This window comes from Prionailurus viverrinus, chromosome A1 (genome assembly GCF_022837055.1).
Source record: "Prionailurus viverrinus isolate Anna chromosome A1, UM_Priviv_1.0, whole genome shotgun sequence".
Classification (NCBI taxonomy): Eukaryota; Metazoa; Chordata; class Mammalia; order Carnivora; family Felidae; genus Prionailurus; species Prionailurus viverrinus.
The window spans coordinates 77338387-77360103 of record NC_062561.1 but is presented as its reverse complement, the minus strand read 5'-3'; the positions used below and the strand labels follow the sequence as shown (position 1 = coordinate 77360103).

The 21717-nt window shown below is 45.1% G+C and overlaps 1 protein-coding gene across 3 annotated transcripts in view; it reads left to right on the top strand.

Annotated features, from left to right (window-relative positions):
* EFNB2 (ephrin B2) overlaps positions 1 to 19239 on the top strand; it is a 45594-nt gene extending 26355 nt beyond the window's left edge. Inside the window, exons 3-6 of one of the 3 annotated variants that reach the window (XR_007152312.1) lie at positions 13271 to 13363; positions 14112 to 14225; positions 15567 to 17216; positions 19122 to 19239. Coding sequence is in view for 2 of the 3 variants with exons in the window: in XM_047859592.1 (XP_047715548.1) it covers positions 13271 to 13363; positions 14112 to 14225; positions 15567 to 15808; positions 18206 to 18418 (662 nt within the window). In the remaining variant the exon portion in view is untranslated. Of the gene's footprint in view, positions 1 to 13270; positions 13364 to 14111; positions 14226 to 15566; positions 17940 to 18205 lie in introns of those variants that run through there. The other 2 variants (XM_047859592.1, XM_047859601.1) reach the window with 2 other exon arrangements.
* The last annotated feature ends 2478 nt before the right edge of the window (positions 19240 to 21717 follow it).

Sequence of the window (21717 nt, the reverse complement as noted above, 5' to 3'; positions counted from 1 at the left end):
TTTCCTCCAACGGAAATGGACGGGATCTGCTATGAATTCTTTAAAGACACTTAATTTGATTTACAGTGTTACCGGATATAGAATGTAGTCACCACCCTTTGGAGTTTTAGAAGTAAATATTAATTCTTAATTGGATGTGTATTTTTAAACCTACCAAGTATCCACTAAATTCCCTTAGGAAGTGACAAAATGATACGCTTCCTCATTAGTTCTTCTCATAGATGATTATTTGCTTTGACATGTGGCAAAATGATACATGTGGGTTTTCTAAATGTTTAGAATTGACTTTTTCAAGTGACCTATTTCAGTAATTAGCCTTGGGCCTAATTTGCATCAAAAAATCTCCTAATCTTAAATGACTCAAAAGGGGGGTGTTATTGCCACTTGGTCTGAAAAAGCCCCCTATTCTTTATCACATTCATATTCTTTTTTTTTTTTTAATGTTTTATTCAATTTGAGAGAGAGAGAGAGAGAGAGAGACCACAAATGGTAGAGGGGAGAAAGGGAGACACAGAATCCGAAGCAGGCTCCAGGCTCCAAACCGTCAGCACAGATCCTGTCATAGGGCTCAAACTCAAAAACTGAGAGATCATGGCCTGAGCTGAAGTTGGACCCCCGTCACCGACCAAACCCCCCAGGCACCCCAGTTACATTCCGAGTCTCAATTGCCTTAAAAGCATAGTACGCGTTATTTTGTGTAACCTATAGTTACTTTTATTTTGCCTTTAACATTTTTTAAAGTTTGTGAAATAACCATCTGTTCTCAAGTGTGCATTTTTAAGGGAAGCTCTATCTTGTTGGTAAACAGTCCAATTAATGCAGAAGGAAAACCTCCCTAACTGTATTCTCAGCCTTCATCCATATTTGTGTTCTAGACTTTTCTTGTAGATACTCTCTGTGCTTGGCTTCCAATTTCTTTTTAGAGACGACAACCCAGAGCCGAATGAGTCAGCAGTTTTCTGGCCCTAGGCCACATCCGACTTCATGAAGGTTCCGCAGGTTGGTTATCCAGGCTCAGCACAGGACCTTGCAAAATACCTACAAAGAGGTTCTCACCCCACCTCCAAAATTATGTGAGTCAGACATGAATGACGAGTGAGTGCCGCTGTGTTAATACTTTTTAAGTGAACAGTGGCCGCAGCAGAGCCCTGTGACAAAGACCACGTGTGCGAGCCCCCCCCACCCCCACCCCTGCCCCAGTTTAGCCTTATGTAACTTTCATGATGTTTTACTTCACATCCGTAGCCAAGATTTGAACTTGTGGAATAGTCTGAAAGTCGTCATTTCCAACGATGGTTTGATCAGAGGTCGTTCTTTAACGTCCACCCTGCCATACTCACAGCGGTCCTTCCCAAAGCTGCCTCTCCCTTTCTTTGCCTTGGGAAGGTCTTCCTTAGGGAGCAGTAGACAAGTCTGAAGGAGTCACCATTTCCTAGGCCATTGGTTTAGTTCTCTAAAGCAATTTTTTTTTTTTTAAATCAGAGCATATAAAATTGGAAGGCTCCACAGTCAGCTTTGCTTGCTATTTTTTAGGCATAGACTTCACTTCTGAGCAAAATTGCAAAATAAATCAAAATGCTTACATACAAATATAACAGAATACTATCCTTAAAGAAATCAAAGCAGGGGAACAGCAGATTCCATTTCCTGCATTTATTACATTTGTATTTATATTCATTATATTTGTCTTCCTTTTGGGTTTGTTTTCCCTTTGGGTTTTCGACATACTTCTTTATTTCGGGGAATAGTAGGTCTGGCAGCTGACACTAAAATATACTGGGTGTACCGTAACCTTTCGCCAGCACAAAAGTTGTGGGAACTTTCGAATATCCTTGTACATGTAGATTTCTTTTCAGCTCTGTGAGAATGTGTGGTCTGTGTAAAATAATTATGGGTTTTCTTTCATGAATTATTTTATATGATAAACGTAGCAAAAGCTATGCTTCCATCAAGTTTAGTGACATGATCGTATCAGCCTGTCACTCAAGCCCCTGACTTTGGGGTGAGGATTTATCTTTATACCTTGTATATAATTGCCAAATTCCAGCATTTAAACACGTTTATTTCTAACCTACAACTGTCATCTTTGTTTTTTGTTTTTTAAAAAATTTTTTTTAATGTTTATTTATTATTGAGAGGCAGAGAGACACAGAGCGTGAGCAGGGGAAGGGCAGAGAGAGGGGGAGACCAGAATCCGAAGTAGGCTCCACGCTCTGAGCCGTCAGCACAGAGGCCGACGCGGGGCTCGAACCCACGAACTGTGAGATCATGACCTGAGCCGAAGTTGGACGCCCAACCGACTGAGCCACCCAGGCGCCCCTACAACTGTCATCTTTGTAATAGACTGTCCATCAGACCCTTGGGTGTCTGGAGGATTATCTACACATGCCACGTAGAGCGACAGATCAGCTTGGTGGGTGTGCGTCTGGAGTCAGACAGATGTGGGTTCTTGAATGCCCTTCAGCGGGTAACTTAACCACCCTCTGCCCCAATCTCTTCATCTGTGCACTGGGGATGCTGACTGTATCTGCCTGCGCAGGGTCACAGGAATTGAAATGCATGATCTATATAAAGTGCTCATTTCCAAGGTTGGCTCCCAGTAAGTACAACCCATGGGGTCTCCTTGGAGCAGAGTGTGTGAGGCAGGAGCCCAAGGGCGAAGCCAGGCTTTCCTGCAAGCTAGCAGGCTGGGAAGATGTGCTAGCAAAGTATAAGTTATTTGCAAACCATCCATAAAATGAAACTCCAGAGAGTTTACAAGTTTCAGGAATGCTGCGTAACTTAATTATAAGATCTCTTCTCTTCGTCTTGTTGGAGTGTCATAAAAGTTCTTTTGTCTCTGGGCTTCCTTTCCGAAGAAACATGCATTTCTGTATCTTTCTGTTGGTGGAATTGCCTGAGCTTGTTAGCAGATCCTCTGTAAGACCCAGAAGAGACAGAGCGGGAGGACTGTTCTGTCCATGGAATCGTTTCTCTACTTGCATTTCCCCAACCTTGCCAGGGCTTTGTCTCAGTTCCCTGCCACACAAAGGAAACGCTGTGTTTTTATTGATAATTTCGGCAACATTCTAACGTGGTATAAATATCCTCCTAGAGAGAAGGGTGTCAGGGCTGCCTTGTCACTGAGACAGGCTGGGAAAGGTATTTCATTAGCCTGATAATTAGAAGTGTTGTTTCTATTATTTTTTAACATAATGTGAAATCGTCTTCTGACTGTACTGAAGGCTCTTCCAGAATGTATCAGTAAGACTCCTTGTTGGATTTCAGACGAACAAAGCTCACGTTCTTTGCACTTGAGGAATAAAGTCTCAGCTTCTGCTTAACTGGACATTGTGCTGAGAAACTTTGGGCTCATGGGACTGATGGAGTCATGGCCGTTGGGATAATTATCCCGATGGATCCCCCAGGGTGCAGAAGGACAGGGCTAGCATGGAATGGGACTCCGTTCACATCCAATGGTGTCACCTGGGCAGGCGTGACAGGTTATCTCATTTAAGCTAGACAGAGAGAGTCCTGTGAACACTATTCCTTACCCCCAAAAACCACTAAGGAAAGAAAAAGACAACCGACTCTTAAAGCAATGGGAAGGCGTTGAAGGGGGTGGGGGTGGGGGGGTGGTAGACACTGAAAAACCTCATGTGCAAAATAAGCAGAACAAGAGCAGATGAGAAGATTCCATGTGAAAAGTGGAATTCTTTAGGAATCACTCAGAATAAAACTGCCTTTACAGTTTCATAAAATGCATGTTAATATCTAACACCTGTATTTATAGCTTTTTGAAAGTTCACTTAGCCTTATAAATAACTGAGTAATACTGGAGACCTAATACAAGCATGAGAGAGAATGAGTTTCTTAATAGCCTTTAAATATTCACCTTGAAGATCAAAATTTAAAGCAAACTAAAGCACTTTTAAAAATAGCCAAGAGGCATAGACAGGCATTAAAAAAAAAAAAAATCACTTTGAGAAAACCTGTGCAGTTCCTAGGAGTCGTACAATTGTTCCCCGAATTCTGAGATCCCTGGCCAGGTGTTTGGTCGCATAAAGGAAAGCGTTGTGGCTTCACATGCTGTGTCACTTTGCAGTCTCAGAAACAACGCGGCAGAGAAATGTTTATCGCCATGAGAAAACCAGAGGTTGGAAAGTATGAGTACTTCCTCAATGGTATGGGCAGTTCCCAAGGCCATGAAATGCCAGAGTCCAAACTCAGACCAGGGCTGGGGGGCCTTAGACCAGCGTCATTGGTCCGCGACGGTGCTCCTGGGTCTCTCGCCTAGGGAGAGGAAAGGTCTTACACGTACGCGTGCCATCACACGCACTGTAAAGAGACTATGCCTGTGTGCACACCACATACCCAGGGACAGTAGAGAGAGGGCATGTGTGCACACGGCACATAGCGGTACCAAGAAGCTCGCACGATCCAGATACTGAACGATCTCTGTGCTTGTTCAAACGTGTAGGGCCTGTGCCCTGTGGTCTGTCGTGTGACTAGAACTAACTTCCATCATAGGCCCCAGAGTCGAACAAAGACCATCCCATGAGCAATAGGAAAGGAAGAAGGGCCAGTGAGAAAAGGTGGCTGTAATAACAGTGTGTCAATTCTTCCACGTGGCCTCTTTGTTTGTAGATCTTTTAATCAACAACATTCCTTTTCTTTAAGAAGTTTATTTCTTTTGAGAGCACAAGTGCATACGCATTGAGTACGGTAGGGTCAGAGAGAGGGAGAGAGAGAGCCCCGAGCACGTTCTGCACTGTCAGCGCAGAGCCCGACACGGGGCTCGATCCCACAGACCGTGAGACCATGACCTGAGCCAAAATCAAGAGTGGGACGCTTAACCGACTGAGCCACCCAGGCGCCCCGTCAGTTCCATTTGTTAATCAAATCAGACTGTGCCGCTGTGCCCCTCAATGGAAAGTTGCTAAATAGTAAAATTACAAAAATTTTTAATTTCTCAAATATACAAATAGAGGCAACGAGACTTTAAATTTCCGTAGTCAAGTACAAGTGCTGCAGTGTGGACGGATGGACGGACGGACAGACGGATGGAGGGTGGGTGGATGGGTGGGTGTGCAGCACCTCTGGAAGAAACATAATTGATTACATTACGGAGGGAGCCAGGCTGTGTGTTACTAACAACAGCTCTGCTTTGAAAACAGCTTTTTGCATCAGTGAAATAGCCTAGTCTCATTGTTCCTGATGTTGAACCAAGAGACGAAGGTATTCTTTTATTGAAGCAAACATGTGGAAAATTGCTCTGGATTCCCAGAGTATAGAACGTGTTCCCTGAATGGAATAAGGTTCAGGTGTAGGGCAGACTCAGACAGGGCACTTTATTGGGGTTACCAGCGGTCTCTAGATGGTCAAAGCAAATAAGGTCACGTCCATCTAAACGCGTGTGCCATGGAGAGGGGCACATTCTCTCATCCGCAGGGCTATATTCTAAACTGTCAGCAAACATTAATTCAGTCACTAGTGAAGTCTTACCACCCAGAGATGAACTCTGCCTCAGATGGATGTTTTCCACTTCAGTGCTGCAGACTCCCAATTACTGGGCCATTAATATCATTGCATCCGATTAGTGACAGTAGAATGAGCAAGAAGTTGGGGGGAGGTGCGCCCTCCCCACCATGAACTCTGTACTCTGACCCTTTGCGATCTAGACATTTCCATATCTCCACACAGATACCTTAATGATTAAGACTGTCAAAAACCCAGGAGTGGGCAGCGGATTGTGGGCTAGAAATAATTCACTCAAACACATGCGTCTCCGCGGTTCAGAATGTTTGGATGAGATGATATCACAGTGTCTTGACCGGGAGTTCTCAGTTTTACAAATCTGAGTGCTTAAGTAAGGCTAATGTAGGCAACCGGGAATAATGTTTTATCTTTTGAACTCTTATATCATTCTTGCCATTTTTTTTTTTTTAACTTGAGTTTTGGTCAGTCTATTGAAATGGGTATCTGGCCACTTTTTTTTTTAAAGTTTATTTTATGTATTTTGAAAGAGAGAGAGAGAGTGAGTAGGGGAGGGGCAAAGAGAGGAAGAAGAGAATCCCAAACAGCTCCACACTTTCAGCATAGAGTCTGATGTGGGGCTCACACTATCAAACCGTGAGGTCATGACCTGAGCCGAAATCAAGAGTCAGACACTCAACCAACTGAGCCACCCAGGTGCCCCCTGGCCACCTATTTTTAAAACAATTCCTAGGGTGCTTGGGTGGCTCAGTCATTTGAGCATCCGACTCTTGATTTCGCGTAGGTCATGATCTCACAGTTTGTGAGTTCCAAGCCATGTGTCAGGCTCTGTGCTGACAGTGCAGAGCCTTCTTGGGATTCTCTCTCTCTCTCGCTCTCGCTCTCTCTCTCTCCCTCTTGGTGCCCTTCCCCCCTCAAATAAATCAATAAACTTTTAAAAAATAAATAAGACATAATTCCTTTTAGTGGGTTTTGGCCCATATTCAGGTTGACTCTCCTGTATAAAGGTAATTTTACTGTTGACTGACACATCCTTAGAAAGTTAACTTTGTCTGAATTGTTGTGACAATAAGATAAATCCCCTTAAAGCATACCTAGATGAAAACTTGTTTTCTGAGATCTTATTGAAACTTTTTTTTTACCTAATGAAAGATTCCGTACATAAATCATCCTAGCTTTTAGCCATAAAATCCTAGACCTAGAAAGGGGTGTTTTCTCTCCACAGAATTCTCCATTAAAAATCAAGGCACTAAGGTGTTGGAGGCAGTATTTTTAAGGGGAAACAGAGTAAACAACCCCATAATCAGTCTCATGTGGTTAGTGGGCCTTTAGTAAAAATACGGACACTTAATTTATTGCTGGGACTGTTTGATCTTTGTCAGAAAAACGTCAGTACACTGCTGGAACCCGGAGGGTATTCCTTTCACTAACATATACCCCTTCCTTATGTATGCACTCGCACACGCCTGCACGCACCCACACGCACGCTCACACATGGTCGCTGCTTCTCCTTTTCAGTCTGGTCATAGGTAATCGGTGACTCTTCGGGACTGTGTTCTCAAAGGTAACTAACTGGCTCTTAGCATCTTTCATGATTGCCACTAACTTGATCTTTGTATACAGTTCTTGATGGTTAAAAGATTTTCTGAGTAAGCTGTGATAGGATTTCTTATGTTCTACATATGATGACTCTATGCTGTTACGATTCTCTCAATAGGTTGACCTCCCTCAGTGTCCAAGTCTCATGCGGTATATGAGATACGAGATATAATAAATACACTGGCACCTTCATACTCAGTTTACGTAGTAACCTCTTACCTCCCTCTTCCCCCCAAATTAATATAAAGTGGCAATATCGGTCATTAAATCTTCTAGTGAACGCACAAAGTTTACTAAGCTGTTTCAAGGTTGTTAACACATTTTTAAAACCACCTCTTTTTCCTGAGCTGTCAATAGAATATCCTATCATTGTTCATGATGAACATTTGAAACTGAGGAAATAAAATTATACTGTTTTATTCAAGAGCATCCATTTAAATTTGATACCTGGTATCTTCACTCCTATTTTAATGCTAGAATACAAGAGGGAGGGTCTAAGTTGTGACTCCCTTTTTAAATTCATTTTTCCAAATCGTTCTGTCTAGCAGAGAAACTAATTAATTGTGTTGGGTAGAAGTCACTGGGGCTAAGCCAGTTATTAATTCTTAATGCATGATTTACTGCCTTAAAATTTCAAAACACAACCACAGTGATGTGGTTTTAATTCAAGTGATTCTTCTTATCATACTGGAACAATGTTTCCTTGGGGGAGAAACACACACATCCTACCTCACTCGTAGCTTATACAGTGTTTGAACTGTGAACTGTTCCCCACACACTAAAAATCAGCTAATCAAATGCCTGTGAGAGCTGTCACATCAAGTAGAGATTTAAAAAAAAAAAAGGCAACCTTTTTTGTGGATGTATATTTCACTTTGAAAATATCTTCCTTTGTATTTTTTTTTCTTCAAATTGAGGCCATTTTAAGAAGCATTTATTTATATAGCAAAGATAAGGCAAATTTGGTATTATGGGATGAAATGCCATTTGCCTTGAAATCATGCTGAATTTTCTTGAATGTTCTGGCAAGGAGAAATAACGAAGCCCTTGGAAACTGATGATGACACATTCCTCATTTCTTACACTATAAATCCACAAAGAAAAACACGTGAAAAGAAGCTAGAAAAAGGGACGTTTTCTCCTTCCTTTTGGCACATTATACAGTTTTTTCTGTTTCAGAAGTTTTTATTAATTACAGAAAAAGGCATTTATTTTTGGCACTCACTGAACTCTATCATGTCCATGTTTAGAATCTTTCTCCTCAGTATCTGAAAGGACCCTTGTGATATCCAAGGCATCGAACTACCTTGAGATCTAGAAATTAAATCGCTGTTTTGATACTAGACATTCTGACTTTGAATTACTGTCAGGGTGTTAAGGACAATGCTCTAAGTTTCCCGGGTTTATATGTTCACCGTCATCGATTACATTTTTATCGGGTTCCTTAGTTTTCAACCTACACATCTCACTCCAGCTTTTTTAGCCTTTAGACGTTCCAAGAATTGCGAGCCCTGGTAGAAGACAGTAAGCTTGTTTGTATCATGTTTATTTGAAGGTCATGGCTTTCTCTGTTTCCTACTTGATTCTGCTGCTTTGGGTTCCTCGGATTGTCAGGTGATAGGATTCTGGTTCTTCTGAGTCTGTGTTGAGCTTAAGGAGAAAGACCCACGTGCAGGAAGACCGGCCCTAAGAAATCAGAATTACCAGGGCCAGCGTATCATGACATGCATGGAAGAGAGTCGTGCAAAGAGGATATATTGATAGAGAATTGCCACAAAGTGCTATTTGTTTCATCATCAAGTAAGAGCAAATATGTGCAGCTTTATATACATTATAGTTTCTATTCTTATTAGGAAACTGATCTCTGTGGCTTTCCTGATCCTCTGTGCTTATTATCTGTCTCTCCTTTGGTAGACTGCTTTGATAAAGTGGATAAAAAGGTTTGCTTTTGAGTGTCCGTCCATTCCCTGCCCCATCCCAGGAAGCTACATTTGAGAATAGTTTGAAATCACCTGCATAGTATGAGTGTGTTTTTTCATCCTTTCCAGAATAGCCAAGAATTCCTTCCTAGTGATGTTACATTATCCTGCAGACTTTTTTTGTGCTGCCCTCCTTCCTGACCTCCTTGTGAATGAGACCCATATAACAGTACCAACCCAGCAGTGACTCCTCCATCTGATTAGCACAAGGTTACCGAAGTGGTAGACTGAAAACCGCCCAAAGCCAGTGCCACAGAGTGGAGCCTCCCGGGGCGTGGGGCAGTGGCCATCAGATGAAGACATGTTAAAATGCACTCTTACTTCCTCTCTGTGGGCACAGTCTAGAAAACACGGCCAGAAAGATTCTTGCCCCTTTAGTCTGTTTTATTCACCGGTTCTCTTTTTTCTCCCTGGATAACCAGTGTACCATTCCCAGGGAGTAGGAGCTGCAGATATAGGTCCGTGTGCAAATTCATGGGAAGACACAGATGTGGGGCAGTGCAGTTTTCAGATGTGAAGAACTTTTAGGCAGTGAGAACTCGGGGTACTTTTTTGCTGAGTAATGATCTCCACCCACTGGAAATCAGGCCCCAGGGGAACAATCTGGTAATTTCAGTATACATACTACATGCAATTAGATCCCTGAAGCAGAAGCCTTTAAAAGCAGGCTATAAAATGCCCATGTATCTTTATTAAGCCCATTTTCTAACTGGATGGAGAAACTTTGCTTAGTAATTTTTAATTTTATAAAGTCTATATTTTCTCTAGACCAAGAACAAAAAAATGGGCACTAAAAGCTTAGGTATAACAGGATTATTTTTTCTGTCTCCAAATGATTAAATGCAATTTCATCTATTTAGGAATACTATAATTGTGGCAGCATTAGATAATGTTGGTAGATACAAAGAAAAGCGAAGGATAATGAGGTAGCAATTTATTTTTACCCTCTCTCTAAGTCAAAAATTCCTAATACATTCAGATCAACAATAAAAAATATTGCCAAATTGTCTCCTGAAATGGAATTAGATTTTCTCCCCAAGCATTAGCACTTTCTTGTCTTTCAGAGTGAGCCACTACTATGCCTTTAGAGGATTAATCTTGTGGCTTTATTTCAGAGCTGACTGCCATAAGGAGGTGCTATCAGGACAGGACACTTGTCAGTGTCCTTGCTCAAGGCAAGGGACAGGAGGACCACTAGAATGAGAACGATGCTCCCTACACTTCCTGCTGAGGAGGTCATAGGGAAGAGTGAGGGTAATTTTCATTACAGAATCAAATATAAAGTAAGTTCAAGTCACTCTAAATTATTCTATGCTTGCTAGAAAGCTAACCTTCTGAAGCTTCAGTTGGTTGCTGACATCTTCCAACCAGGCTTTCTGGGACCGCTCGGGTCATGGCTACCATACGGCAGGGCAAAACTCCTTCACAGCAAACATCCAGCTGTATTTTATAGTTCATTCCCTTTTTAAACAACCAGGTATCTGGGATGCTGTGTTAACGTTAGTAATGAATTTTCCAATATCTTCCAGTCACCTTTGCAACTTGCAAGTTGACTTAAAGGGGAACAAAGCAAGCGTCTGGAATGCACATCACAGTGTTCTCCCTCTTGGCCCATCCTCCCCCTTCACCCCCACTGCCCACCCACCCCCCACCCCCCCGCCAAACCAGCACCAGCCTCTGATCTCCAAGAACCAGGCAAAGGCACAAGCTCCCATTTCTCTCTGTGCAGCTCAGGGCTTGAAGGCTCTTCCTCCCTCAAGGAATTAAAAAAAAGTTTCAACTGTTAAAAATGGAGAGCAGATTCATTCTCCGGCTACACAGTTTTCCTCCTACCATCTTACAGTCTGTGGATGCTAAATTACAGATTGCAGTTTAATTTGAATTCTTGGAGCTCTCTACATTTGGGGGTCACTTGGACAGCATTCAGGGCACACCCACAAGCACTCTGCACGGAAGCATTGGTATCCAGAAAGGGCGGTGACCTACAAATTAAAATCAAAAGAAAAAATCACCCAAATGAGGTGCAGCCCTCCTGCTTCCAAATGGACTTGGTAGAAGCAGTCAGAAGCTTTTATCTTTGAGGACGCAGGTTTGAATTCTGTTCCACGGTGACTCTTCTCTACCACGTCTTGTCTTACCCACTCTGGTATTCATTGTTTTTTCTCCTTCAGATCTGAATCTTTGACCTTTTGACCTCCAGGTTCAAACAAACAAAGCTCTACCCACCCCACCCCACCCCCGCCTTTTCTGTGCACCACCCTTCAGATCGTATTTTTAACATATTTGTTAAGCCGTTAGTCAGAAAGAGGTCATTTCGCTGTGCATTTGGGTGCACTTTTGCATGAGAGTGCATTTATGTGCCTACAGCATAGAAAACATTGAGATTCCATTTGAATTAAGTAAACTTCTGAAGCCATTGGCTAGACCTCAGCTTTCCAGGGTTTTCTACATGAAAACATATCCTAATTTTTGAGAAAGATTAAAGAGAGATGATAGCATTGTTCTGCACCTGCCCTCAAACAGTGCCTGCACGTAGACAGCCACACTGTTTCATGGCTTTGGGAGGAAAGGACCCTTCAAAATTTAGGAAACTGTCTGGAGGAGGGAAAAGAGAAAGCGGGTGGAGAAATGGGGAAGGAAAAAAACGATTTTTTTTTTATTAGATTCACAGAGGCGTATAAAGTTTTTAGGTATTTGTTTTAACTTCTCTGCCAAACATTTTCTCAACAATCTACAAGAGGAGACTGTCTACTTTTTACCCCCAGAATGATTATGGCCATTTTGCCCATTTTCCCAGGAGAAACTCGGCACCAGTGTCAGCGGAGGAGTGAGGTCTGATCGTAAGACTGTAAACTTTAAGGAAACACTCAGATAAGCACAGAGATATTTATACACACAAGAAGCAGCCATTGTTTTTCAAAGCAGTGAAAGTAAAAGTTGTAACTCTGTAGCTATGTGTGCATGTAGACCTTGCTGGCCGGTCCACCATTTGGAAAACAAACAACCCATTGAAAGAGTGCCTTTGGATGTATTTTTACCAGAAATTCTGTCCCTGTTTCCGTGCCTTGAAAAGTACAGTGTTAGTAGACCAGCCTTTGATAATCAAAGTAGAGAATGATTTACCGCACGGTAATGTATATGAAACACTTCTGTTCCTTGCCCCTTGAACTTTGGAAGAATGGAAACGTCTAGCACCCTCCACCTTCTTTTTCTTCTGGAACTTGACCTGCAATTTAAGTCCTCTTCCTTAGCAAAGTACCTGGCAGTCTTTTTACAGCTTTAGTCACAACGCTATTCAGAGAACTCACCGTCCTAAGGAGACGCAACAGCAACGTGTTTACACACAGTGGAGCATAGGCTGTTTGTTTAAAAGTACTGACAGTGGTCAAATGTCCTGTCCTTCCTCCTCCCTCTTGAAACGGGAAGGGACTCGAGCTAAACAGGAGGCAAGTGGGTACTGCACAATCTCCCCTCATACCCCAGGGTTGCCCCAGGGCCCTGACAGAGCAGAGGGCGCGCGTGGTCCCCTCTGTCGGTCAAGCTGTGCTCCAGCAGGTAGCTTGGTTGAAGAGTCTGTCTAAGGCCGGTCTTCGTAATGATAACACACTTATTATTTCCAGTCCAGTGCAAAATGATGGAGAGAAAACTTCAGAAGTGGAAGACCTGAATCCTAACATACTTCATCTCACATAAGGCGGGGAAAGAAAAGGAGGGGGTGTGGGAGTCTCCTCTTTTAGTGTTTACCGAACTTGGATGCTTGGCAAACAGGGAGCATCGAGCTAATTGTTCTCGAAGCAGGAAATCTGTAGTAGAGGAAGCAGGTGTTGTGCGATGATTACCACATTTTAAAGTTACTGTATTAACTACTTTGCTCTTTTGAGGCCGACCCTGAAATAGTAAGCTTTTTGGAAGGTCCTGTCCCTTTTATGTATGGACTGACCCTAAATCAGTTGATTCTGAAGGAAGGAGAAAGCGCTTAAGTAAACTTGAAACCAGATAGCATACGTGCAGCGGTGTTGACAGGATCCATTTTTCTTTATTTTCTTTATTTTTTATTTTTTGGCTTTCAGCATCCCATGCTTTCCGAAAACTTGTGACTAAGAGTGAATTCTTATTTTTCAAATTGTTTTCAGACATTTCATGTTCATATAAACTTGGCTTATTGATTTCCTGATTTTTCTTTATTTTTTTGTTTTGTCCATTTTATTTTTAATCAGCTACATCAAATGGGTCTTTGGAGGGCCTGGATAACCAGGAGGGAGGGGTGTGCCAGACAAGAGCCATGAAGATCCTCATGAAAGTTGGACAAGGTAAAGACCGTCTGCTCCATGAAGCCACCATAATCTGGTTGAGTCCCCAACGAGTGTGGCACCAATGCCGTGAACGCCCACCTTCACGCACTCGTAGCCTAGTTTCGAAAGCACATCTTTCTCTGCACCTTGAGCCACTGACAGATTTCCTCAAGTCGGTGTAACAAACTTCTTTTATTGGAGTTTCTTCTCACAGTTAAGGTCAGCCAGGTACAACATCCATTGCCATATGTGTGTGTACGTGTATCTCTATACACACTTTTTTTTTTTTTCTTATTAAAAGCAAAACACCTCTTTGGTTCAAAAAAAATTACGCTACCCAGAGTGAAAACTTAGGTTTCTGCCATTTGGCCCATTTCTGCATCTCAAGTACAGAAGACTAGTTCACTGAGCCTTTTCCCACACAGATAACCTATTGTGCAGAAAGATTTATTCTTCTAATTAGAAATTGGTATAGTAGTCAGTCAACTTGCTCATTTAAATTGAAATGTCATCTGCAATGCTCTGCGTGCCAAATGCAAGAATCCCTATAGTTTCCACAGATGGCCTCACGATCTGAACCTCTGACATAAGTAGTACCACCGTTCCGTTGTAAAAGGAGAACTCTATTCTTGTATGTCACAGCACTTTGCATAAAGAATCTCACGTTCATTGCTGTCTGTGCCTCTTGAGATTGACACGCGGCAGTTCTTAGAGCTAGATCTCATTAGGTGTCTGGGCTATAAGTAATCATTTGTTCCTCGTATAGATGCGAGTTCCGCTGGGTCAACCAGGCATAATGATCCGACACGACGCCCAGAACTAGAAGCCGGTACAAATGGAAGAAGTTCAACGACAAGTCCCTTTGTCAAACCAAATCCAGGTATGGCAGCGTGAGTGTGTGTGGATGCATCCATGGGTCCCGTGAGCAAGAGGCAGAACAGAGTCCAAGCCCTTGGATACTAGTGGGATTAACTTGTAGTTCCCCAAGTCAGTAACCTTTGCTCGCAGGTACTTGTTATTAATGGCTCGATAAGAACAGAATTGCGCCTTCCCACGGAAGTTTCCCATTCAGAAGAGTAGAATTTATCAGATGCAAGTGCCAATTATGAGCACTACTCACTCAGACCAAAGTTATTTTTATTGGAGACACTTAATCGTGCCTGTTGCAACAGTAGCGTAGAGCCGATATTCACATGTATGTAATTAATGTTCTAATACCTCGCCTAATTATGTCTGATCCACAAAGAGCCTGATTGATCCTCCTCTACATTTTAGGTGGTGGCATCTTAAAATATCGCATAATGCCGTGTTCTTCGAGTGGTTACTGTTGACATTTTTGTTTCACATTTTCAGCATAAAATAAAATACCAGTCGGATCACTGGCTGAAGTTTAGAATACAGGATAAAGTTGGCCGCCATTGAATTTCATTTTCGTACCGGTCCTTGAGCAGATAGCTACGTATTTATTTCCACGCTAATGACATGTCTGTACGGTAGCTGCTCCCCGACGTCAGCAGTCTCGTGTGAGGGACCAGCGTGCCTGTTGGTGGCATGTGCAGTCAGCATCTGCAGGCCACTTCCCCCGCTTTACAAGCATCATGTAGGGAGGCTGTTGTTTCTAATTTTCAGTGGCAAGATGTGTCAAATTCTTGTGACACTCCGATAAATGGATAATCTAATGATGCCAGGCAAGTTTTTAGTGCTTCCCATTTGGGTTGGCAGCATGTTCAGCGTGAGTGTTTCTGCTGCCTTCCCAATATATTTTAGGTGTAAACCAAATAATACAAGTGAGTTATGAGCGGCATGTGTTCCCAGGGCCCCAGGGTCCCCTCAGCGCGCAGCAGGCAGGACTTGTCTATAGAAAGCAGGCGGCGGGAGATGCTCGGGAAGGCCGGCACCCAGAGGGGCAAGGGGGGCAGCGCACGGCAGTCAGCCCTGGCCCCAGAGGTGGCCGCTTCCTTTGTGTCCACCTGCTGTGGCTGGCGGCGATTTAGGACCTGGGGCGGAAGCGTGGGAGCCTGTCCCCTCCTGTCCCTAAGGGTGGACGGATGGGGACACCTGTGGTTGAGAGCGGCCGGTGAGCCCGGGTCCCGTCCGTGTCCCCTTTTGGGGCTATCGCCACGTCCTGCCCGGTGTGCGCGGCTGGGAACCGAGGCTGGGGGGCTGCCATCCGAGCAGGGACAGCAGTAACTGGGCTGCTCCTTTCCGTCCCCGGCCGCAGGTTCCAGCACAGACGGCAGCAGTGCCGGGCATTCGGGGAACAACATCCTCGGTTCCGAAGTGGCCTTATTCGCAGGGATTGCTTCAGGATGCATCATCTTCATCGTCATCATCATCACGCTGGTGGTGCTCCTGCTCAAGTACCGGAGGAGACACAGGAAGCACTCGCCGCAGCACACGGCCACACTGTCGCTCAGCACGCTGGCCACCCCCAAGCGCAGCGGCAACAACAGCGGCTCGGAGCCCAGTGACATTATCATCCCGCTGAGGACTGCGGACAGTGTGTTCTGCCCCCACTACGAGAAGGTCAGCGGGGACTACGGGCACCCCGTGTACATAGTCCAGGAGATGCCTCCCCAGAGCCCGGCGAACATTTACTACAAGGTCTGAGACGCGGCGGTGCCTTCGCTTTCCCGGAGGAAGCCCACTGTCCCGCCACCGCCCCGAGGAGGGTTTGATGACCCCCCCGTGTCTCGAATGGACCGGAGCACGGCGGGGGAGAGGGAGCACTCCTTCTCGGAAGAGCCCTGTTGAGTTGGACAGCTTACCTAGTCTGTAGCGCCCGGACCGCGGTGAAGACAGACGCCCACCGCCGGCCGGGAGACTGGCGTGGAAGGTGCCCGATGGGACCGCAGCGCCCGCCTCCCCCCTCCACCTCCAAGCCATGCGCCGCGGTCACCTGGGCCTGCAGGAAGCCGAGGGCGACAGAGCGGCAGCGGGCGTGGGGGGGACTGGGCGAGCCGTGAGCATCCCGGGCAGGTGTCCCCCGGGGGCCGCGGGGCCTGGAAACGCCGCCTTCTGCCTTGGGCGTCCCTCCCGAGGAGCGTCCGGACTTGTCACACAGACCTCTGGCTGGGGGAGGCTTTCAGAGGTCCTGCGCCCAGTCCTCACCGTTGCACACACCCCTGCCGACCTCCGGGGCCCTGCAGCGCGAGCCCCTCACTCCACACCCCGCATCACTGCTGGCACACTCACCTTGGGAGTCTCCTGCCCCCGCGCCACGGCAGCTGGAGCCAATGGGTCCTACACTTCTAGAAATTGCGTCTGCTACTAAGGAGCCTTCAGCTGCGGAAGACCAGAAAGACCAGGAGCTCATGGAAGGGGGCGGGCCAGGATGGGGGGTGGGGGTGGGGAGGGCTGTCTGCAAATGCAGTTCAACGCTGCTGCTGGTGCGTCGGGAGCAGAAAGTCGAGGGAGAACCCCAATTAGGTAGCACAGCACTTTGGTTGGCTGAGGTTTTAAGAGGCAAGTAGGAGACACCACGCACGCGATGGGGTGGGGTGCCTTGGAAGGGATCCGCCGATCAAATGGCAACGCGCAGGAGGAGCACAGTCTCTCTCCGCTGGGTAGGACAAAGGGGCATTGTCGTAGAGGGGCGGGCCGGGAGGGCCGCCGATGACAGATCTGGGCAGGACTGTTGTCGTACTGGCAATAAGGCGCACGGCCTCGGCGCTGTAGGAGAGTCGGTCGGCTTTGGATGATGTCTGAAGCAGACTCAGCTGCTATACTGATCACATTTTATGAAACACAGGGAAAGCATTTAGGAGAACAGCAGAGAGCCGGATCTGACCTAGAAGTTTACAAGCCAAAGGTCAAACAGGCTGTGATTCCATCATCATCCATGTTATTGAGGCATTCTCCTATGTGAAAGGTAGGTCAGATTCCCCACCCCCCCCCGTGCCCTCCCCCCGCACCCCCACTTGAGCCTCACGACACTTTGGTTTATGGCGGTGCTGTCCTGTCCGGCTGCAAGGGCGGACGCGGAGGTACTGAGCAAGGCCACAGCCCGCAGGCTGTGTCCAGGTGACGCATACTGCGAACTTCTTTGAGTCCTTAAGACGGAAATAAATCATGATGTCGAGGGGGGAGGAAGATGGCACGTATTTATAACAGGTATATAGAACACAAGGGATAGAAACTGACAGATTTGTACTAATATATATTTTAAGATTGCACACAAATCACACCAGAAAGACGTGAAATTCACTTGTGGCAATTACGTGGTCCCAACGCTCAGTGCTTAAAAAAAGAAAAATTGGACAGCTCCATCTGGGAAAAACAACATCACTCCAAAAATAACAATAACGGGAGTAAATACAAAAATAACCCAGTCCTCTGAAGGCATCTCACGTAACCGTAGACTAGGAAATACAAGCCCTGCATACCAGGAAATGGATGTTACCGCATCATATATTTAACAGTGGCAAGATGTTCCGGCATTTCATTTCTGTGTTGTGTATTCCCTTGCCTTATGGCTGAAGTGTTCGCTAAAATCCACCGGGTCCCCTCAGAGGGGGCTTAGGGCTGAAAGTTGAGCTCCGGCCCCCTTCCCCCACCCCCTCCCCGTCCCCTCCCTTTTGGGAAACAAAACGAGTAAACAGGAAACCTACTTTTTATGTGCTATGCAAAATAGACATCTTTAACACAGTCCCGTTACTATGGTAACACTTTGCTTTCTGAATTGGGAGAAAAAAAAAAATGTAGCAACAGCATTTTAAGGTTCTCAGACCTCCAGTGAATGCCTGCAAACATGAGTTGTCACAGAAATTATTCCTTCTCTATTTCCTGAACCTGAAAATGATGTTGGTCCAAAGTGCGTGTGTGTGTGTGTGAGTGGGTGAGTGGTATACATGTGTACATATATGTATAATATATATCTACAATATATATTATATATATCTATATCATAGTTCTGTGGAGGGTTGCCATGGTGACCAGCCACAGTACATATGTAATTCTTTCCATCACCCCACCCTCTCCTTTACGTGCATTCGTACAAGATTTTCTTGTAAGCCATCAACAATTACCTTTCGGATGGGGGAGAGGGGCAAGAAGGGGAAACATGGGAAATAGTCTGATTTTAATGAAATCAAATGTGTCTCATCGGTTGGCTACCTTTTGGTTATATGCTAAACTGTGAAAAATCAGATGAATTCGATGAAGAGTTACCTGCAACCAATGGAAAAGTGTTCTGTGCGTCTGTTTTGTGTCTGGTGCAGAATATGACAATCTACCAACTCTCCCTTTATTTGAAGTTGGTGCCGCTTTGGAAAGTTACTGTAAATGCCTTGCTTGTATTCTCATCCCTAGTCACCTGACTTTGGAATTTGCACCATAACGTTTAACTGAAGATGCTGTAAATAGGGTTCAGATTTTACTGTATATGGATTCGGGGTGTTACAGTAGCCTTATTCACCTTTTTAATAAAAATACACATGAAAACAAGACAGAAATGGCTTTTCTTACCCAGATTGTGTACATAGAGCAATGTTGGTTTTTTATAAAGTCTAAGCAAGATGTTTTGTATAAAATCTGAATTTTGCAATGTATTTAGCTACAGCTTGTTAAACGGCAGTGTCTTTCCCCCCTTTGCACTGTAATGAGGAAAAGAAAAACGGTATAAAAGGTTGCCAAATTGCTGCATATTTGTGCCGTAATTATGTACCATGGATATTTATTTAAGATTTCGTTGTCCAATTTGTAAGTAACACAGTATTATGCTTGAGTTATAAATATTTTTGTTCTTTCTTCATTTTATTTTAATGGCCTGTCCTAGGTTTCCAGCCTCCTTCCACATTGCAGTCAGCCCCCAGAAACGGAATCCGTGAGGTCCCATTCCACGTCTGTTTCAAACTGAATTTGTTCTTAAAAAAATAAAATATTTTTTTCCTATGGAAAAAGCGCCTTCAAAGTATTTTCCTTTCCTTCCTTTTTCTTTTCTTTTTTTCTTTCTTTTTTTTTGCTTATTTTAATTTGCTTTCTGCTCTGTTTCTCTATAATTAACAGTTATCCAGAGCCTTCTGCCCGTGGGCACCTGTGTGCCCATTTTTTCCCAATCAGGACACTCGCATAACGTGAATGTGAACCTTGCAGAGGGCCACGAGGGAGCCCATTGGTTTCCCCATAAAACTCGAGCTCACATTTCACAAATCATCTGATCATAAAGTTTTGTAAAGTCCTAACCACCCTGAACAGAAAACCTCCCTAGTCTCCCTGGATCCCCCAGTGTCGAGTAGTGACCTAAGTAAGTGACCAGAGGAAAGGGAGGCAGGCAAATGGACTTTAGTTATCTCAACGCCTAATTCCAAATCTAGTTTCCACTCGAACAAAGCAGTTTGCTGTCGAAGCCTTCATTTTTCCTCACAGCAGAATCCCGGAAGGAAGGAAGGAGTCCAATGTTCTTTGTACGACATTAGCGCCGATGAAATCATGCTTTGTGACACCAGATTGAAGCAAGCCAGAGGCCAGTGGTGACTTTAACCGCGTTTTCAATGCTGGCCTTCCTGGGGAAGATGGCGGGGGGTTGGGGATGTCTTCCCCTGCGCTGGTGGGCTTGGGGTCTTAAGACTGATCTGCAGACTCCCCACCCTCCGGGGAGACCTTCCTCACCCGCAGGTGTGGAGAGCAGAGTGGCAGACAGGGCAGAAGCAGCTACCGGTGACCAGAAAGTGCTCAGATCTCTGGCTGCGTTACCTCGGGCCCTTCCTTACCTTGGGGGGCGGGGGGGGGGGGTGCGTCCGGATGGGGAAGGCCCCAGCACAGAGGAGCCCGATGCTCCAGACGGTCTAGCCACAGATCACAGCCCCAGCCAAGTGAAGAATTCCAGTGTTTGAAAAGCCCCACCCTCCCCCCAAGAACGCCTCACGAAAGGCTGGTTTTAGAGGCAGCGATCTCAGCAGCATCTTCCTAGCGTACCTGTACTAAAGAAATGTTTGTGGCATAAATGCTTTCCTTCCCCCTCCTCCCCGCCCCGGGCTTCTCCAGGAGCCCACGATTTCAGGTGGCGCTGGAATAATAGTTCCATCCACTCCGTCATTTTCCTCCGCGGCGCCTACCTGCCCCTTCACGGCAAATCCAAGTTCCAGGGCACAACTTACAGCCAAGTGACTAAGCAGAAAGTTCCACCCTACATGCCAGTATCACTAATGAGCGGTCTGGGTAAAATGAAAGAACAACAGCCAAGTAAGTACTGCGTTTGCAACTTACATCGTGGCCTTTGTGAGATTACAGCTTAAATTACCAAACACCCCACCTCATTGTTTCCACCCTCTTTTCGAAACTGTGTTTCCCAAATTGGGCAAGCCAAACTCCGCTAAGAAGTGAAATGCACCCACTTGTATTCTTTCTAACTGGCGGGAAGGACACTTACAGAAACTTCTCCCAGAGGTTGTCACAATCAGGTGCTCTTAGTTCTGTCTGAAAGGTGAGCAGGCTGTTGTAAAGTCCCTGTGCTCTCCACACCCGCCACTTTTCCATCCCTCTCTTCAATTGTCAGGTTCCTTTTTGGCACAACAGTTGCCCCTTCGAACACTGTGATAAAGGTGCCCGGTGGAAATCAGAAAAAAATCAAACTATCAGTCGCCAGGTAACTGCTGTGCACCTTGCTGTCAGTCTCTGATCCTAACCCAGAGAAGAATCAGTAAAAGTTAAAAAACAACCCAGAGAAGTAAAAGTCATTTCTCTACAGTGTGTAATAAAAGGATGATCACCCTACTCTTTCCTTGGGAAGCAAATATGTCTTCAGATGGCTCAAAAGGAAACATAATTGCTGCTGTTGTGCAAAGGACATTAACCTGTGTGTTCCACTGGTTTTGGTTTCCAGTTGGTTTCAGATAATATTTGTGGTATTTATGCTATAGATGTACTTGAAGGCGATTTTTTTTATGTTTGAGAGACGGAGGGTGAGTGGGGGAGGGGCAGAGAAAGAGGGAGACACAGAATCCGAAGCAGCCTCCAGCCTCTGAGCTGTCAGCACAGAGCCCAACGCGGGGCTCGAACTCACAGACCCGGAGGTCATGACCTGAACCGAATTTGGATGCTTAACCGACTGAGCCACCTAGGTGCCCCTTGAAGGCAAATTTTCAGCATTGTAATGGCAGAGTCTTGCCTATCCTACTGATTATTTTTCTAGGTAGAGAAGTATTCATCAGTGATGGGGAGGATATTGAGATACTGTATTTATTTGTAATAAATAAAACATAGCATACCAGGAGGAGGAATCAAGTTTTGAGTGATTAAACTGCACCCCAGAAGCGAAGGATGTGTGCCACTCTAAGATTTTTATGCTGTATGGGGCGCCTGGGTGGCGCAGTCGGTTAAGCGTCCGACTTCAGCCAGGTCATGATCTCGCGGTCCGTGAGTTCGAGCCCCGC